Here is a 17,100-nt window from a genome sequence, read left to right on the forward strand (position 1 = left end):
GTGGCTGGGCCTGTGCTGCCAACTCACCACCACCAGGTCCTTTTTGATCTTGTTGCAAGAAATCAGGGCTCTTGAGCCTTTTCCGGGCCACGGGTCCCTCTGAGTGTCTGATGGAAGCCATGAGCCCGCGTGCTTACCATTTCTAGCCCTCCAGATTAGGAAACCTTATCTCAGATTTTCTGGATCCCCGGCAGCCCAGAAGGAAGGAAGACACCTTTCCTCAGGGCCGCTGGGTGCCAGGCACCCTCCCAGGCGTGCTCTGGTTCGCGTCCCAGCGTCACCTGGTGAGAGACTTTTCTTCCCATTTTACAGCTCTGAAAAGTGAGGCTCAGAGAGGCGGTGACTGGCCCTTAATATATTTCCTCCCCACCCTGTTGTTCTTCCAAGGATGGGTACAGGCAGGACAGCTCTTGTTTGCCCTCACCGAGCAGCTCCCAGGCTTCAACCTGGGTGTGGACACAGTAACTGGGCTTCAGGCAGGGGTGCTGAGGGACTCATACTCCGTCTGTGGACCCCCCCGCCACTTGGCTTACTGTATGACCACACAAACGCCTGCCATGAAGTGTGAAGCACAGCCGGTGAGGGCAGAGCAGAGTCAGGGCAAGACCTTGACCCTGAGCCCTCACTTCAGCCCCTGCTCTGCAAAAAGAGGATTTTTTTTCTTTTTTTTTTTTGCGGTACGCAGGCCTCTCACTGTTGTGGCCTCTCCTGTTGCGGAGCACAGGCTCCGGACGCACAGGCTCAGCGGCCATGGCTCACGGGCCCAGCCGCTCCGCAGCAATGTGGGATCTTCCCAGACCGGGGCACGAACCCGTGTCCCCTGCATCAGCAGGCGGACTCTCAACCACTGTACCACCAGGGAAGCCCCAAAAAGAGGATTTTAATGACTGGATCTCAGTGTCCTGAGAGGCCAGGGAGACAGTGGTGCAGAGTAGGTGCTCAGTAAAGTCTCGAAGGGAAGATGGGAGAGCGTGAACCTCGAAGCCTCAGCTTGACCTCAGATCCCAGCCCCTCCTCCTGCCACACGGCCTCGGAGACCCTGCCTCCTTCGTCCCTCTCCCTCTCGCCTTCCCTCCTCTCCTTCCAGGAATAGCTGTTGAGTGTCTAGTGTGTGCCAGGCACTGGGCTAATCGTCAGACACAGTGGAAAGCAAGACAGATGCAGCCCCTGTTCTCTTGTCAAGTTTCGACCCTCTCCGAGTGTGTTTTCTCCTCCAGAAATGGGGATAAGGATGGATCCCCACCCTTACCCGAAAAGGGTGGAAGAGACCGCATTTGCGAGTCACCAGCTGGTGCCCGACCCCTGGTGGGAGCACAGTGCATGGACACTTCCTGCTGTCCCTCCCTGCACTTGAGGGAGGAGGGGCTGCTGTGAGAACCTGGTCCTGAAGGAGAGAGAACTCAGGAGGCCAGAAGCTGCTGCTGGGTTTGTGTTGCCAGAGAAGTTCCCAGAGCTTCCCGGAGCTGGATCCAAATTCGGACGTGGCCCCTGTAGGTGCTGCCCCAGAACTGGATGGCCAGCGTTTGAACCATGAGCTGAGCGCAGGAGCAAAGCATGCAGTGGGAGCCCCGGCCAGAGACAGGCCCGGCAGCCAGCCACGGGGGCCGGGAGGACAGGGCCGAGGAGGAAGAGGAATGGAGGACGCCAGCAGCACATCTGATAAATGAATCGAAGCCGGAGCCACTGACTCAGAAGACGCAGATGATTCCTGTCCTGAGAGCAGGTTCGAGGGCTCAACCTGGGGTCAAGGTTGGCTCCCCGGAGCAGGCAGCCTCCGATGCTGATCCGTCCTCATCCTCGCAGGGCATCAGACACAGTCTCCCTCCTCCACGGCACACTCCTTCCTTGGTCCTAGGATCCCCCGGTGGCCCTGTGCTGGGTCACCCACATTTTCATGGCCTCTGAACATTGGCACCTCCCAGGCCCCTTCCTCAGAGATCTCCTCATCTGTCTACGCTCCTCCGTGACGGCTCTGCTCCCGGGATTACAGTCCCACCCAATGTGGCTGCCCAGAGCCCCCCAGCCCCCCACCCCGAGCCCCAGATCACGTCCACTCCGTGTGGGCACCCACGGGCATCTGCACCCACCTGGTCAGGAACAGCACTCCTTAGTCCCCCCAGGTCGGCCCCAGCTCAGCACATGGTACCAGGCCCCCAGATGCTCAGGCCAGAAGGCTTGCTGCTGTGCCCGCCCCCTCCCTCCCCCTACGGCCGATCCCTCGGCAAGTCCTGCCGATAGTCTGTCCAGGATCCAGCCCCTTCTCTCCTGCCCCAACCCCAGCCCCGGCTTCCATCACCCCTCGCCCAGAATGTGGGTCTCCCTGCTTCTCGCTTGGTTCTTCTTGCTTTGCTCCCCACACCCTTGCTTCTGTGTCATTACCGTCTCCTCCACCAGAGCATAAGCCCCAGAAAGAAGGGACTTGGTGTCCCCAGTGTCTGGGAGACCCTGACACATAGTGCTTATGGAAGGAGTGATGGAGTAAATGAGAGCTGAGACCTGAAAGATGAGTCAGAGGTGGCCAGGCTGTGAGGTGGGCAAGGTGATAGTATCGCTCCCATTTTACAGAGGGGGAAACAGAGGCTCTACAGGTTTCCTGAGCTGCCGATTGGTTTATTCATTTGAAAATCACAATTGGAAGGGTAAATGCTGATGGTCTGGGACAGGGCACCCAGATGGGGCAAGGCTGGCTCCAAGGAGCATCACCACCCCAGTAATAACACTGCACTGTTTCCCTGGCCTGGGACACATCCTCAGACTCCTGTCCTATGTTCAGGGCACAAGCAAACCCTGAGAAGTCTGCCCCAGCCCCTGGTAGACATGGACTCCTCACGAACCCACAGTGGCAGTTACCTCCCTGGCGGCCCCACCAGCCTCAATAGGAATGCCACGAGGCCAGGCCTGGGTGCTGCTCCCCATGGGGTCCAGGAGAGCCCCTGCCCATGAGCCCACACCGCCAGCCTTGGCAGTGAAGTAGGTGGTGCAGGGCAGGGGCACGAGATTTGAGAACTGGGCATCTGGGTTTGATCCAAGGGCAGTCAATGACTAGCTGGACAAACCTGTTTCCTCCTCTGGCAAGTGGGAAGTCCATGCCCACCTCCTTAGGCTACTATGAGAATTAAATGACAATAAGTCCCAGAGTTCTTTGTAAACTGTGAAGTGCTGCCCGGATGCCTGCACCGATCTCTCTGTGAGACCTGCACTTTCAAACAAAACAGGGGAGTGAAAACTCCAGGTACTGTCAGACCAGCATCTTGGTGAATCACACAGACCTGGGTTCCAATCCTGCCCCTGCCACTTCTGGCTGTGTGACCTCGGGCAAGTTGTCAGCCCTCTCTGAGCCTTCACAGCCTCATGGGTGGAACAGGGATGATATGAAGACTGGTCTTGCAGGTTTGTTGAGAGGCACAGGAGATAAGGCAAGTGATGCCTTTAGAGCCCCACCTGGCACCCAGTGAGGCTCCAGGTACTCCCGAGCCGTTATTATGCTGCGACTGGGGGTGGCGCTGGCTTCTGCCCGAGTGTTAAGCAGCTCTCGAGAGCTAATCCCAAGTAAATGGTCTGGGGATTGGCAGGCGGCTAGGGTTTTTAATTAGGTCCTGCCCCGAGATGAGGCTGTGTTGCTTCACTGTTGGCAGTGTGGTGTGCCTGAGATGAGGGGGGCGTCCGGACAGCCTCCCTCTGACTTGGAAGGAGCTGAGCCCTCACCCTCCCGAAGGCCCACTGCCCTGGCCTCCACGACCATTAGCGCTTCACGCAGCACCCAGCGTGAGCTTTCTGAAACCACTTTCTGATCCTGGCGCCTCCTGGTTAAAGCCCTCAGATGTTTTCCACCGTCCACCCTCTTCTCGAAGCCCAGCATGGCCGTCCTGACCCAACCAGGGCAGGTTCGCCTCTCCGGCCACGCCGACCGTCTTTAAATTCTTCCAGACCTGCTCCCTCTGCCTCTCTTCCCAATGAACATCTCGGCCTTAAACAGCTTTCCTCTCAGCCTCCCTGCCAGGCGAGGCGTTTTTTCCCTCCTGTGCGCCAGGGGCTCTGTCCCCGTGGGTCAGCGCATGAACCACACGTGGTAAAACTGCTGGTTCGTTGTCCATCTCCCCACCGGGTCTTAAGCCCCGGGAGGGCAGGGATGGTGTCCCCTTCTTCACACCACCTGGCTAACCAGAGTGTGTGTGGTTGGCCAAGGGCCACATAAGTGGCCCACGAGTGTCAAGAGTGCTTGACTCCCTCATCACCTCCCTGAATCTGTGTACCAATCTCGCAAAGGAGGGTGATGGCTGGAGAAACTGAGGTCCGGAGAGAGTAAGTGCTTGAGTGAGGCCGCAGAGCCAGTGAGGGGCAGAGAGGGACTGGACACCTGGTCTGGCCTGCGCTGGCTCACTCAGCAACACCCACAGTAATGGGCTGCAGCCAGGGACCCTGTCACACTGCGGGCACTGTGCTCTGGCACTGGGTGGTGGGCAGTTGCCTCGCCGGGATGTTTATCATGTCCGGTGTCCCCGGGCAGATGAGTGGTTTGATGTAGGTCTTGCAGGTATTTGCCCTGTTTCCCTGGAGAGGGTGGATGGAAGGTGCTGAGTGATGCACTTCTGAGTGGCCTCATGACAACCTGCCATCCTTTCCTCTGGTGGGGTCTGGTTGGGGGTGGGAAGAAGGAGAGCCTCTGGTCCCCAGCCCTGACTCCTTTCCCCACAGAGACAGACGCAGGCTCCACGGAAGCACACTGCCCAGAAGGGCCCCAGCGCTGCCAGCAGCCGGGAGCAGCCTCCACCCGAATCCGTCTACACAGTGAGTCCTCCGCCCTCTGAGGCCTGGCTCGGGGTCTGGTTCCCTGGCTCGGCCAGTGTACCAGCTGTGTGACCTCTCTGGGAGCCTCTACTTCCTCACCTGTAAACTGGGGACAAGAATTCCTGCCTGGAGGGATTTCTGTGAAGGTGAACCGAGGTTACAAGTGTGTGGCCCTGGGCCCTGGAAGGAGTGCAGGTGCGAGGTGCCGCTGGGGTCCCCTCCTTGGCGTGCCCGTGCACTTCTGGAATGAGGGCCAGTGAGGGCACAGTTGGTGAGGAATGGAGAAAGTCCCTTCATCTGACCAAGTGACGTTGACCCGCTCACCAACTCCTTCCTGTTTTTATTGCACAAACAGCATCGGAGCCACAGCAACAGGAATCACAAAAAGAGGAAAGAGTCAGGCAGTGTCCCACGCCCTTAACACACAACGATTTTCAATTCTTCACACCCCCCTTCCCCACCACACACACACACACACACACACACACACACACGCACTGTTTTATGTCCTTACAGTCAAGCAGAGACACGGCTGAGATGCTGTGCGCTCCCCCAGCCTGGCTTGCCCATCTGGTCAACACGTGGTCACTCTGCCCGGTGGCTGGGATGGTGACAGACATTCTTTTTTCAGTTACATCTATTTTAGTTGAACAAATAACATATGCTCATTGTGGAGAAAGTGAAGAATAAATGCCACCCAGTGTCAGCTGGGGTCTCAACTCCACGGGGCCTCCAGCCGCCAGGTAGGGGTCTTGACTCAGCACCTGGGAGGTGCACAGCCATGCCTGGGTCCTGCAGGTCCTCCAAGGGCATGTTCCGGGACTCTGCCTGTATGGGCTGTAGCTGTTCCTGTCCCCACCACCCTGACTCATACATGAAGCTCAGGTCCTTCCTCGATGTCCATAAAACCCCGCGCAGAGGGTGTTCAGAATATGGTCCGGTTTACTGAGGATGAGGCAGATGGGGACGAGGCAAAGGCAGCATTCCTACAGGGCAGCGCCCATAACCCCAAACAGAACGTAACACGGCCAGCTCTCATGGGGCCTTCAGCCCCTCCACCCCAGGGAATTTCCAGCAGCCACTGCTTCCCACGTGGCCCCAGACTTCCCCATATTCTCTCTTCTCTCCCAGCAGCTCATCGTGGTATTTTCCCTAGGAGGAATTCTGGTGTCAACTGTTAAATGAAAACATTTCTCTCTCTCCGTACACACACACACACACACACACACACACACACACACACACACGAGATCTTTCTATATATATCAAAAAGAGGAAAATAACCATCATCGTAAGCCTATCTTCTTCCAGTATAAACACTAGTAGCGCTGACCTCTGTACCTTCCAGTCTTTTCTGTAAACACATACAAAGAGACCCATACACACACTCACACATACTTTTTTTTTAAAAAATTGGAGTAGTACAGCTAGTTTTGTTCATGTTACAATATCTCATGAACATCTTTTCACATGAATAAATATCCTTCTCCAAGATTACTTTTAATGGAAGAGACTCACTTTTGCATGGAACATCTTTCTTGCCCGTGTTTAGACTTCTCTGGAGCGTGAGGAAGAGGCCCAAAGGCCCTGCCGGGTTGCAGGGTGGCTTCAAAAGGTTTTAGGGCTGGAAAGGAGATGTGAAGGGAGGCCGCAGACTCTGCTAGCCCTTGAGACCAGTCCCTAGCTGCTGGGGTTGGGCCTGGGCAGATAAGAATACGTTAACAAGAGTGATGATGATGTCACGAAGTCATTTGTTGAGTACCTACTACGTGCCAGGTACTGTTGTAGGATTTTATACCTGTTATGTCATTAATACTCATAATAGAGCTTCAGGATACAGGTGTTGTCCCCATTTTAATTTTCTTTTTTTTTAAATTTATTCATTTATTTTTGGCCGTGCTGGGTCTTAGTTGCAGCATGCAGGCTTCTTATTTGCGGCATGCGGACTCCTTAGTTGCGGCATGAGGGCTTATTAGTTGCGGCATGCATGTGAGATCTAGTTCCCCGACTAGGGATCGAACCTGGGCCCCCTGCATTAGGAGTGCGGAATCTTACCCACTGGACCACCAGGGGAGTCCCTAATTTTATTTTCTAATTGTCTATTGCTGGTATGTAGAAATACGATTGGTTTTTGTATATTGACTTTATATAGAGAGTAACCTTGATGAATTCACTAATTAATTCTAATAGTTTCTCTGTAAGTTCCTTTGGATTTTCTATGAACCTAGTCATGTCATCTATGAATAGTGGAAGTTTCATTTCTTCCTTTTTAATCTTCATACCTTTTCTTTCTTTTTTTTTTTGTTTTATCGCACTGCCTCAGACAGTGATGGTGAACAAGAGTGGTGACAGTGGACAACATCCAGGGAAGGATTTTTTTTTTTTTTTGGCGATACGCGGGCCTCTCACCGTTGTGGCCTCTCCCATTGTGGGGCACAGGCTCCGGACGCGCAGGCTCAGCGGCCATGGCTCACGGGCCCAGCCGCTCCGCGGCATGTGGGATCCTCCCGGACCGGGGCACGAACCTGTGTCCCCTGCATCGGCAGGCAGACTCTCAACCACTGCGCCACCAGGGAAGCCCAGGGAAGGATTTTTGTATACGTCTCCTCTACTTTCTTTGGAGGGATACTTAGATCACTGATTTTCAATCTTTCTTTTTTCCTAATTTATGCACTTAAGGTTATGAACTTCCCTTTAAGTATGGCTTTAGTTGTATCCCACAAGTTTTGATATGTCATAGTTCTGTTGTCTTTCAGTTTAAATTTCCCGCTTGCCCCATGAGTTATTTAAAAGTCTTTTGCTTAATTTTCAAACGTTTGTTTTTTAGTTATCATTCTGTTTTTTGTTTCTCACGAATTCCACTGTGATCAGAGAATACATTCGGTAGGATTTTAATCCTTTGAAGTCTTTGGAGACTCGCTTTATTGTTGGCTTGTATTTCGTGTGCATTGTGCATGGCTGAGGGAGTGTTCTATATGTGTCAGCGAGGTCAAGTTTATTGACTGTGTTGCTAAAGTATGCCATATCCTTATTGATTATTTTGTCTATCAGATGTTGAGTGAATTGAGTTAAAATCTGCCCATTTGCTTGTAGATTGTATATTTCTCCTTCTGATTATGTCAATTTTTGCTTTTTATTCATGTGGAAAAATGTTCATGATGTATTGTGACAGGAAAAAAAAAAAGCTGTACTACTCCAGTTTTTTTGTGTGTGGAAAGTTGACCTTTTTTTTTTTTTTTTTTTTTTTTGTGGTACACGGGCCTCTCACTGTTGTGGCCTCTCCCGTTGCGGAGCACAGGCTCCGGACATGCAGACTCAGCGGCCATGGCTCACAGGCCTAGTCGCTCCGCGGCATGTGGGATCCTCCCGGACCGGGGCACGAACCCGTGTCCCCTGCATCGGCAGGCAGACTCTCAACCACCGCGCCACCAGGGAAGCCCAAGTTGACCTATTAAGGAGCATGGATTTGGAGTAAGCCAGACAGACTGGGGTTCAAGGCCTAGTTCTTTTGCTCACGGGTTCTGCTACTTAAACTTTCTGAGCCTTGGTTTCATAACCTTTAATATAGGGCTAATGATACAGTATTACATTTCCGGTTTGCAAACATGCTATGATTTCTTCCATCTTAAATTCCTTATCTTGAGCTCACAGCCACCTCCAGGGACCCTGTCCTTTCTCGACGACTCCTTATAACAGATCTGTCAAAATTCCCTGTCTTCAGTTTCTGGCTCTCCTTTCCGACCCACTCAGTCAGGCTTTCTGCACACCTCTCCTTTCTGCCCCCCAAAGCCTTCCTTCTCAAGGTCCCCATTGACCTCCACATTGTTAAACCCCGTGGTCAGTTCCCAGCCTTCCTCTTTCCTGATGAGCAACAGCATGTGACACCAGCAAGCTCTCCCTCCTCCTAGACACACTTTCTTTACTTGCTTCCAGAACATTCCACTCTCTCCTAATGCCCCTCTGACTCACTACCATGCCTCCTCAGCCTGCATCCCTGGTTCCTTCTTAGGAACCAGAGAAATCCTGACCTCTAAGCATTAGAGTCCAGGCCTGGGGCCCTTTCTCTTTGATCTTCACTCTCCTCCTTGGGAGTGAAGCAGCCTCAAGGTTTTGAGACCCTCTACACTCTGACAACTCCCAAATTTATACGTCCAGCCCAGGCCCCTCCTCTGAACACCAGAAGCAACTGCATTTGGACCCCGTATCGGCTTCTCTCTCAGACCAATCTCCAATTCTTTACCCATCGAAGTACCTCTTCCCACAGTCCTCCTCATGCAGTGAATGGTTGCTCCATCCTCCCTGATGCTCAGGCTAAACCTTTTGAAATTGCCCTTTCCTTCTCTCCTTCCATCACTGCTCACATCGGATCCATCAGCACATCTTATTGCGAACATATCCAGCATCTGACCTTCTCACCCCTCCAGGGCTGACGCTGGTGGGAGCCACCACCATTTTGTGCCTGGAGTCCTGCAATTGGTTTCTAATCAGCTGGCCCATTATTATCCTTGCCCCACAGTCCGTGCTCCGCCCAGGAGCAGCAGAGTGATCCCACCCAAACACAGATCACACCCCGCTCTGCTCAGGGCCCTTGGTGAGTCTAGGTCCCCCGAGAAGCAGACACCAAGACGGGGGTAAACGTGTGATCGTTTTATTAGGGAAACCACCTGTGAGAGAAAATGGAGAAGACTGGGAGAGTCGTCAGACTCTTGCAGATCTCATCCTGGGTAAAGGAAAGGGTGAAGGAAGGCAGAGAGGATGCACCGACCACCGCACCATCTAGGGAAGATTCAGCAGGCCATGGGGAGCCCAGTCAGAGGAGTCCCAGGTCTCCCAGGGTGGGAGGCTGTGACGGCATCCCTGCTGAGCTCAGCCATTGGCTGGCGGTAGCCCACGGTGGCGGGGGGGGGGCCCTCGGTGCACACGTAATGATGGGTTTCAGAGCCCAGCAGCTGGGGCCCCGGGTCGATGCTGATCCCTGGAGTTGGAGGTCTGCGGATCACGTTCTCATGACCACCTCGGCCGTCTAGTGAGATAGATTCTGTCTCACTCAGAGTCAACACCGGAGCCCTGACAGTGGTCTCTGAGAGCTCTGCCCACAGGCCCTCCCACTGTCTCTCCCCTCACTCACTCGCTCCAGGCACACTGGCCTCCTTGATGTTCTCCAGATGCACCAGGCTTGCCCCCCATGCCCACCCCGCAGGGGGGCCTTGGTGTTGGCTGCACCCTCCCCTCCACAGTGTCCTTTCTGGAGCCGTCCAGGGGCTGCTGTCTCACTCCCCAGCTCTCTGCTCAGAGGACACCTTTGCAGGGAGGCCTTTCTGACCTCCCCACCCTCTCCATGAGCCAACATCCCCATCCTCCTTCTCTGGGTCTCTCCGTGGCCCTTACGGCCACCGATTTCTTTCTGATCGTGGTCTGCCTGGCGCCCTCCCCCGCACCAGCCCAGTGCCTGGCACGTAGTAGGTGCTCAGCGATCAGCTGAGCGGAGGCCTGTTCTTAGCTCCCAGCTGGCTGGGGTTCCCTGGGGCTCGGTGCTGGGTACAGAATAGGTGCTCCATGGCGAATGTGGGGCCTCAGCCTTGTAGTTTCACGCTCCCCAGAAGCATCTGGACACCGCCCCCCCACCCAGCTGTGTTCCAGCCTCTGCCTGGCCCAGCGCCTCATTCTTGCTGTCAGCCTCCAGCCCTCCCACGCCTCACGGCAGCAGGAGGGGCCTTTCCGACACACCACTGATGCTGTCGCTTCCCACTCAGAAACCTCCAGGGGCTCCCCATTGCCAGCTCCTCAGCCTGGCACGAGAGGCCTTCATTGGAGGCCAAACCCAGCCCTGCCTCACCAGACTCCTGTCACTGCCGTGGGCCGTTTACTTCGCACACGCCAGGACCTTGACCTAGAGCAGAGGTGCTCCATCTCTCCTGAGTACCACTCTTTGCTGAACAAGGCCCCCAGGTCTCAGCCGTCTGCCCCGCAGAGGGCACCATGCAAACCTCAACATGCAGGTGTCCGTGAGACCACAGCTCTTGTGTTTCCTTGGTGACAGGGGAGGGTATTACAGGGGGACCAATGTCCCGGACCCTCAGATTAGGTCCTGGCCCAGGGCAGCTGACTTCAGCTCTGGCCTCAGCCCACCTGGACAAAAGCCTTGGCACGAACTTCACGCCTCTGCCAGGGCTGGTGACCACTCGGCCCAGCATCACTGCTCATACTGGGCAGCAGGAGGCAAAGGGCTCAGAGGGCCTGGATCCCAGACCCATATCCCAGTACAGCCCAGCCCAGCCCGTTCAGAAGCCTGGCCTTCTCCCCGCGGGCGTACCCTGTGGGAGGCAGTCCCCATCACCAGCAAGCAAGGCCAAGGAGGTATCCTGTTGACAGGGCTGTCCTGCATTTCACAGCCTAGTGATGCCAGTCACTCCCTGCACGCAAACGCAGCCCAGCAGGTCCGGGCTTGTCAGAGGCTTCACTCAGCAGCTGCTAATTGGCAGCAACCTCTGCGGCCTCCCCTGCCCTCAGCCCTGCAGCTGCTCCCACCCACAGCATGACCCCTGCAGTGTGGGGCCCAGGCCTGTGGGGTCCCAGGTCAGGATGCTCTTCTCTGGCTGGGAAATCACTTAGCTGTGTGCCCAGGCCTGTGGGAGCACATGGAGCGAAGGGCGGGAGGGGCTGTGTGACCTGAGACATCTCTGGGCCTCTCTGGGCTAATGCGTGGTGGACAGCCCGCGTGGACTGGACACGAGGGAGAAGGGAACCATCTGTGGGACCCGAGATCTGCTCTCCTGCTGACATGTCAGCCAGGAGGCCCTTTTTCTCCCTTCACTCTGTGACCAGAAGCATCCAGCTTGGGGGGCTGTCAGATCTGTGGATCCAGGTCCGGGCGGACAGGCGGTGGAGGCCCCCGGCTGCTGAGGAGCAGATTCCCATCCCGTGTGCCAGGCTTGCCGGCAGTGGTTGGTGCTCTGGGCAGGCATGAAAGCCCAACAGGCCAGAGCAGGCCTTGGAAAATGCCTTTCACCGGAATTTGGGCTCCTCCCTGGGACAGCCTTGCCCCCTTCCTTACCCAGAGGCAGGTTGGAAGCACCCCTTCCAAGACCCTCCCTCTTTCTTTTTCTTTTTTTTTAAAGTTTTATTTATTTTTGGCTGCGTTGGGTCTTCATTGCTGCGCGCAGGCTTTTTCTCTAGTTGCGGCGAGCAGGGGCTACTCTTGGTTGTGGTGCGCGGGCTTCTCGTTGCGGTGGCTTCTCTTGTTGCGGAGCACAGGCTCTAGGCCCGCGGGCTCAGTAGTTGTGGTTTGCGGGCTCTAGAGCGCAGGCTCAGTAGTTGTGGCACACGGGCTTAGTTGCTCCGCAGCATGTGGGATCTTCCCGGACCAGGGCTCGAACCCGTGTCCCCTGTACTGGCAGGTGGATTCTTAACCACTGTGCCACCACAGAAGTCCTGACCCTCCCTCTTTCTGACGCAGAGATCCCTAGGGCAGCCTTGCCATCCCTGTGTGTGATGCCCTTGAAGTGAGGGTCTCCCAAGTGCCAAATGGTTTATTACACAGGTTTTCATGCCCCGCTACCTCTCGGAGCCTCCTTCCCCCCACCCCACCTCCCCTCCCTTCTCTTGCCTCAGAGCACCACCTGTCTCTGCAGCCTGCCTCGGCAACCCCTGCTTGCCTGTTGCCAGGGAAACCACCTCCTTGGCAAGCAGCCGGCATCCATATGACATGTACACGTGGGAAGGAAAGGTTCCTGCCTCTTGCTTAGGCTGTTAGTAGCTCTGTTCTGACATCCCCCAAGGAGCAGCATCTGCCCCTTGCCTGGGACCCCGGTGCCCATCAGGGTCTGAGGAAGGGTCCAGGCTGTGACCGCAGAGAGGGGAGGGAGGTATCAAGCCTCCCTTGATGACCATTCAACAGTTATTAAGCACCTGGGATTCGCCAGACCCTCTGTTGGGCCCTTTATGTACAATATCTCATTTAATCATCCATTGAGCCTGAAAGAGAGACACAATTATTCCCATTTTACAGATGAGGAAACTGAGGCACAGGGAGGTTCCGGGGTTGCCTATAGCTGGCAGGTGTCAGAGCTGAGAGTTGAACCTAGGCTTGTCTGATTTCAAAGCTCCATCTCTTTCTACCATCCTGAGGCCTCTGGTCAGGCTGTTCATTGCTGGGCCAAGAGTGAGTGTGGCCCTAAGGCACACATCTAGCTGAGCGAGGAGCCCCGTCATCAGAGCTCATTTGGTGGTGTTCTCCAAGTGTGCCAACCACAGCTACAGTGACCCAGCAACAAACCCAGCACAGCTGTGGGAACGAGTGTGACTCCAGTGGGTACCTAGGTCATCTATGAGCACAGGCTGGGGTGAGGGGTGAAGGGAGACCTACAGGGGTGGATGCGTGGGTGGGACCCTCACAGGGACAGGGCTTTGGCCCAGGGGAGTGAGGGGGGGATGCCAGGAGAGCATCCTATTGAAACCTTGGCCATGGGAGTCACATCTGGGGGCTGCTGGCTGCAGCAAAGGACCTAAGGACAGGCAGGGATGGTGGGAGGGGGCCTGGGCCCTTCCTCTTGCCAGCTCCCTGGGGGCCTGGAGAGCCCACCGGGCTGAGCACAGGCTCTGCTAGAGCCTTGAGGTGATGTGAGGGGCTGGCAAGGGGCACAGAGAGGAGTGGCACTGTACTAGCGGGGAAGGGGTAAGATGGCTCCGAGAGGGAACGGCAGGTGCACAGGTGCAGCCGTGTGACCGCGAGTGGCGAGGCTGGGGGTGGTGGGTGTCCCCTCACAGGTCTGCCCGGCCCCTAGGCTCCCTCGGGCGCGGGGAGGTATAGCAGGCCGCTGCGGCCGGGGCCCTGCCCCTCTGTTCACCTTTCTGTGACCTTCCCACGTCTCTTGCAGGACCTGCAGCGCCGAGAGACCGAGGTCTACGACTGCATCCAGAGTGAGGCCAGCAGCCCGCCCTCCAACCAGGACCTGCTCTCCCAGGTATGCAGGGGCTGGGCAGCGAGCCTCGTCTTACTCCATTTGTCCTGTTCCTCGTCTGGGAAACGGGTAAATAGGACCAGAGGAGGGAGCCACCTGCTGCCGAATCAGAGCCCTCTCTGCGAGGCAGCTGGCCTAGTGGTTAGGAGGTCTGGTGGATTTGAACCCCTGCTCCACCCCTTACCAGCTGTGCAGCCCTGGCCAAGGGGCTAACCTCTGTGCCTGCTTCTCCTCGGCTGTAAACTGAGGAGCCTGACAGCACTCACCTCCTAGATTTGCCATGAGGATTAAATGTCGTACTGGGACCCCGTAGGCGCCGTGCAAGATGAGCAATCGTAACTGCCACTGGGCACGGTATAGTGTCTACACTGGCCAGTAAAGCAGGGGTGTTTGGCTCCTAGCTCTCCCCAGGCTGAAGGTGGCTAAAGCCGGGAGCTGGAGTCTACACTGATGCCAGCCTGGGAGGGTCTGGACAGGGCTTCGTTTTTATCACGATGGGGACTAAGGCATATCACTTGATCATGATTCTCTCTCTCTCTCTCTTTTTTAAACTAATTAATTAATTAATTAATTTATGGATGCGATGGGTCTTCGTTGCTACACACGGGCTTTCTCTAGTTGCAGCGAGCGGGGGCTACCCTTCATTGCAGTGCGCAGGCTTCTCACTGCGGTGGCTTCTCCTGTTGCGGAGCACGGGCTCCAGGAGCGCGGGCTTCAGTAGTTGTGGCTCACGGGCTTAGTTGCTCTGCAGCATGTAGGATGTTCCCGGACCAGGGCTCACACCCGTGTCCCCTGCACTGGCTGGTGGGTTCTTAACCGCTGAGCCACCAGGGAAGTCCCGATCATGATTCTCTCTTAAACCTCAGTCTGCTCATCTGTAAAGTGGATGAGTGACACTTTACTGCAAAATCAACTGCCCCTGAATTCAAATGAGTTCCAAGTTAAGTAGCATCTACACCAGAGCTTTGGACGCCATCAAGTGCAAGGTTGGATTCAGGAGCTCAAGGCCTGTGGGTAGGCACCTTGGAAAAGCCATCAGGAAGTGAGGGGAGCGAGTGCTTGGCCCCGCTGGCCCAGGCTGACTCTGTTTGTTGAATCTCCTATTCTCAAAGCCCTTTGTATACTCATCCCTGAACTAGGCTCTGATTGGAGGCAGGCCTTCCCCAAGGATGTCTGGGCCATCCCAGGCCGTGCCCACCATGTGCCAGGCCCTGAAGTCCTGGCAGGATGACTAGAAATGTTCCGGCCCTCCAGGATCCTTGGGTCTGCAGGAACAGGGTCACTGATCTTACAAACACACAGAGACATTTGTAGCCCCCTGTGAAGGGTGGGCTCTGGGGAGGGACTAGGCCAGAGCTGGGAAGGGGGCTCTCGGGGGATGCAGAGTGAGGAGGAGGTAGCCAGGGAACAGGTAGGATGGAGGCAGCACACCAGGCAGAGGGAAGAGCACCTGGGGAGGCCCAAGGCAGGAAAGAAGAGGTCTGTGGAGTTGGAGGGCAGAGAGCAGGCATGGGCTGGAATGATGGGAGAAGAGGCTGGTGCGGTGGGCTTGGGCGCAAGGACAGGTCTCCCTGTCAAAGCTGCTTGGGAAGCCATCTGTTTGTCTGCCTCTGCCTAAAACTAAAGTTGTGCAAGTTTGTTCTTTTCCCTCCCTACTGTTTTTTATTTCTTTTTTTCTTTTTATTTTTTTCCAGGAGAAACAACATGGATCTGAGGGTGACGGTGAATTTAACCTGGTCTATGAAAATCTCTAGGACAAGCTCTGCCTGCCCCTGGGTCTTGCCCTGGATCAGAGGCCCTGGGGCAGCCTCTCCCTCCAAAGGACTCGATCTGTACCAGGAGCGAGGCCCCAGGGGCGCCCCATCACCTCACTTGCCCTCTTGCCTTGGCTGGCCCCACCCCACCCCCCCCCATTCTGCAGCCCAGCCACACCCGCCGAGTGTGCCACATCTCCGGACCTTTGCCCGAGCTGCTCCCTCTGCCAGGCGGGCCCTCCCTCCCTCCCCAAGGGCTCTCCTGAACACCACCCAGAGCCCTTCTTACCCTCTCTAGACACACGGGCCCTCTTGCACCAGCCTGAACCACCAGGAGGTTCCCGCCAGGGACCCTTGTCAGTACTGTGTGCACAGGGGTCCCAGCGTAGGTGAATAAAGGAGCAACTAGGCAAAGGGCCCCCGTCTCCCCGCCCCCCGCCCAACTAGGCCAAAGGCACGAGGCGACCACACAAAGTAGATCAGGGGGATGGCGTGGGGGGTATGGGGCGTGGGCAAGAATGAACCATGCAGAGGCTGGGCTGGGCTCAGGAACAGAGCTGGAGGCCGGGGAGGTGGCTCAGTGGGGGCCTGGGACTGCGAGGGTCCGGGCACACGCAGGGAGCTCTCTGCCTCCCCCAGCAAGGACCCCAAGGTTGTTTCCCATCAGCCTGGCCGCCTACGCTCTGTGTGGCAACTGCTTCCTCACCACGCCCTGCTCACCACCACCTCAAACCTTCCCCAGCCTCGGGGCCTCGCTGCTCCTGGTCTACCTACAGCCCAGTTCCCCAGAGCCCCTCCACCTGGCCTATCTCGACCCCTCCCACCTCCTCTGTCTTTGTGTGCCCTATGCCCCAGCCCCGGCCCCTGGGGATCGAGGCCAGCCCGGCCCCTTCCCTCCTTGCCCCGGGCCGGTCCCAGCTGCCTGGAGGCCAGCCCTCTCTGTCGTGGTCCAGCTGCATAGCTCTGTTCTTGGGCCTTCCCCTGGGGTGGGCAGAGGGGTCCCTTTGTGCTGCAGAAGCTCAGGCCCCATGGCCCCGCAGTGTCTGACCCTGAGCCATTTCTGCTGCTCGAGTGTTCACGTTACCCCTCATTTCACCTCACGGCAGCCCCGCACTGTAACCTACCTCACAGGCAGACCAGGGCTAAGGGTGGGCTCACCCAGGCTGTCAGGCTCTGAGCCCTCCCTCCCCTGCTGTCCCCCATCCCTCCCTTGCTTTCCACTATTTGGTCATTCGTGCAATGGGCAGGCCAGTCCTCCCTCCACACACACCCAGTGCTGTCCCCAGAGTCCCTCAGGTGCCCTCTCACACAAACCCCAATGTGCCCAGGAGGGTGGTGGCCCGAGGTGCAGGCCCCGGCCGGACCCCCGGCTGGTTTGTGGGTAACACCTTCAGCCCTGCAGGTCGGCCCCCCCGCAGGGTAAGGGCTGGGGCCGGCAGGGTGGGCCTGGGCTGACGTCAGGAAGAAGCCCCAGCCCCTCCGCTAGGGCTGTGTGTGGCCCCCTTGGGCCTGTGGCACGGTTCACAGCATCTCAGCTTGGTTCTGAGCCTGGCCTTGGAGCACACGGCAAGGAGGGCTCTGAGCGGGAACACGGGGCT

The 17,100-nt window shown here is 56.5% G+C and overlaps 1 protein-coding gene across 1 annotated transcript in view; it reads left to right on the forward strand.

The window, feature by feature from the left end:
* The window catches only part of NFAM1 (NFAT activating protein with ITAM motif 1), a 33,640-nt gene extending 17,771 nt beyond the window's left edge, over nucleotides 1-15,869 (forward strand). The window contains exons 4-6 of the mRNA XM_030855750.3: nucleotides 4,696-4,788; nucleotides 13,665-13,751; nucleotides 15,443-15,869. Coding sequence (XP_030711610.1) covers nucleotides 4,696-4,788; nucleotides 13,665-13,751; nucleotides 15,443-15,502 — 240 coding nt within the window. The 3' untranslated portion in view covers nucleotides 15,503-15,869. The remainder of the gene's footprint in view (nucleotides 1-4,695; nucleotides 4,789-13,664; nucleotides 13,752-15,442) is intronic.
* Nucleotides 15,870-17,100: the final 1,231 nt, after the last annotated feature.

The sequence above is a fragment of the Globicephala melas genome, chromosome 10 (assembly GCF_963455315.2).
Source record: "Globicephala melas chromosome 10, mGloMel1.2, whole genome shotgun sequence".
Classification (NCBI taxonomy): domain Eukaryota; kingdom Metazoa; phylum Chordata; class Mammalia; order Artiodactyla; family Delphinidae; genus Globicephala; species Globicephala melas.